This window comes from Calliphora vicina, chromosome 5 (assembly GCF_958450345.1).
Source record: "Calliphora vicina chromosome 5, idCalVici1.1, whole genome shotgun sequence".
In the NCBI taxonomy this organism is placed as follows: domain Eukaryota; kingdom Metazoa; phylum Arthropoda; class Insecta; order Diptera; family Calliphoridae; genus Calliphora; species Calliphora vicina.
Genome location: NC_088784.1, coordinates 44,830,955 through 44,833,733, shown reverse-complemented (window position 1 = coordinate 44,833,733; position 2,779 = coordinate 44,830,955). Strand labels below are relative to the sequence as shown.

Here is a 2,779-nt window from a genome sequence, read left to right as displayed (position 1 = left end):
GAATTCCATATCGTTGGAGTTGAATTAATTAATTTTAGCTTTGGCTTTCCCATTGGCTCTTGCATTTGCTTGAATTTGTTGGAAGCTTTAGTACTTCGATGAAAAAATTCAACAGCTGCTTTGCACTTACTAATTTGCTCATCCTTTAAACCATATATAACAACTAAATGAAGAGTATGAGCAAAAAATGGAAAACTAATCCATCCAGCCATTTGTATTGCTGCTTTATCGTCAATTTTCCAAATTTTTAGAGCTACTAAACTTTTCGGCTGTGTTGCCTTTTGTACTTTTGTACTGAAAGTATTGAGTATTACCAAGTTGGTATTGAGTACTCAAAAAAACAGTTGGTATTGAGTATCCATTTACTGATATTTAAAATATAAATAGTCCTAGAGAAGATCTTCAAAAAATATTCATTAATATGTAGGTTTTCACTTTTAGGTCAATAGTTATTTAGCTTTATTTATTTAGTATTTTAGATATGTTGGGCCTACGGTGATTCGAATTATTTTTATTAAATATAATCTATACTTGCAATAAAATTTCGAATACTGTAAAAAAAAACTTCCCTATAAAAAGTTACACGCCGTTACTTCCCTATAAAAAATGGCCGTATTTTTTACGTGTTTTCCCAAAAAAAGTCCTTATATTTTTTTCTTGTTTAGAAAATTTACTTAGGGACTATATACAATTTATAAATGATTTAGAAAGAGAAGCTAATGTGAAAGCGTGTAAAGTAAAATTTGGCTAACTTAAGTGGACCGAGTCGACCCCAGATCTATCCAAACTTCACCAAATTAAAAAAAAAACAAGTAAGAAAGCTATATTCGGCTGTGCCGAATCTTATATACCCTTCACCAAAATATACTTTAAAATAAAAATTTTAAATATTTTTTAAAATAAATATACTTTAAATAAATTTTTTTAAATATTTTTAGGTAAACAAAATTTAATTTTTTTTAATCGTTTTTCAAAATTTTTTTTTAATAGTTTTTTAATTTTTTTTAAAAAAAGTTTTTTCCAAATCTTTTTTTTTTGAAAAAAAAGTATGACAAAAAAAATTTGTTGATGAAAAAAAAATTCGGGATAAAAAATATTTTTCCCGATTTTGACCCATTGTAGTCCAACTTACTATAGCCTTATCTACATCATTGCAATGGACTTTGAAATATCTATCATTAGATATCCATATTGTCTATATTAATGACTTAGTAATCCAGATATAGATCAAAAATAGGTCAAATATCGAGGTTGTCCCGGTTTTTTGCTCATATCTCCATTAGTTATGGAACAATTTTGCTGATTTTAAATAGCAAACTTTGGAATGGCAACCCTAGTCTTGAAGAGTCAAAAGTTATCAAAGCTGAATTAACTTTTAAATAGTATATATTGGTTCAAGGTGTTCGGAATTGTTGGAGTACTGATATATACATATACGTCTGTGGATTTTTCTCACTTGTGTCCGATTTACTGATTGACTACTGCTCAACTGCTTGGTTGCTGTTATTGTTTTGGTTGGTGGTAAGACTGAAAGTTCTATTTGGATTATATATGGTGCAAGTTGGAGCATTTGTAGGTAGCTGTTGTTGTGTTGCGTTTGGAAGACTCCGGGCCTGTTATATTTTCCATTTTGTATTTGCATCCTTGTTGGTGTATGGACAACTGGAGCTGTGCTTAAAAGAATAACAAAACAAAAAAGTTCTGCCAAGTTCTGTGCTGTAATTAAATTACAAAAGGTGCTACCAAATTTTCTTTGAATATAATTATAATGCCTAAAAGTATACTTTGAAAACAAATGAATAAAAAACGTTCAATACAATTAACGTCCCCTGAACATATTGATTGCGACAACCACAAAAAACATTTTTCATGTAAAAACATGTCTTCACCAAATCAAGCTACCACTCAAGACGTTTTTTCTTGGGATAAACTGCGTGGCCTGCTAGATGAAAAACTCAAAGACGTTACCAAGAAATCAGATTTAGTTGAAATCAAATCTACGATTGAAGAACTGAGAGAAGAAAACAAGAAGCTAAAAAATGATGTTAAAAAACTGACATCTCGTCTTGAATTTATAGATCGTAAGTCCCGGTCATCAAATGTGGTTGTTTCTGGCTTGAATGCTGTAAATGTGAATGCTGCCAGGGCTGAATTTATGAATCTATGTACAACGGTTCTTAATGTAAATACAAACGTAATGTCTACGCGTATAATTTCTTCGGGGCGTTCATTTTTGTTCTGTTTGGAGACAAGTATGCAGGTTTACAACGTTATTGCTGCCAAACACAAGCTAAAAGGTCAAACGATATATATAAAAAAAGATTATACCGAGGAGGAACAAAATGTTCGTTTCAATCTACGTCAAATTAGCAAGAAGATAAATAATTCCAACAAAACTATTAAAGTTAGAATGCGTGAATTCTGTATTTTATAAATAACAACAGATATACATGGTCCAATGGCAAAATTCTCGCCACTTCTAATATTGAAGCTGAATATTTAATAAAATTACTAGATGAATGTAACTGCTCAATGGATGTCTGCGTTAAAGAAGGTCAAAAGAATATAACTACTGGGATGTATATTAAGCCCAGTCTTATTTTCACTATATCTCAATGATTTACAAGATATTTTACCTGGTGGTGTAAATGTAGCGGATATAATTGTGAAGATTTTACTTTATGCTGACGATATCGTTATTCTTTCGGAAACTCCAACTGGATTACAAGATATGATTGATGCTTTGCATAGTTATTGTCTCACATGGCGCTTAAAAGTT

At 30.6% G+C, this 2,779-nt stretch overlaps 1 protein-coding gene across 1 annotated transcript; it reads left to right on the top strand.

Moving 5' to 3' along the window:
• Window positions 1–1,879: 1,879 nt before the first annotated feature.
• Window positions 1,880–2,434, top strand: LOC135961198 (uncharacterized). The gene has a single exon (XM_065512694.1). The coding sequence runs from the start codon at window positions 1,880–1,882 to the stop codon at window positions 2,432–2,434; it is 555 nt and encodes a 184-aa protein (XP_065368766.1).
• Window positions 2,435–2,779: the final 345 nt, after the last annotated feature.

Bases quoted from the DNA above. Each gene is read 5' to 3' on its own strand.
- LOC135961198 (XM_065512694.1), top strand. From the start codon at position 1,880: ATGTCTTCACCAAATCAAGCTACCACTCAAGACGTTTTTTCTTGGGAT.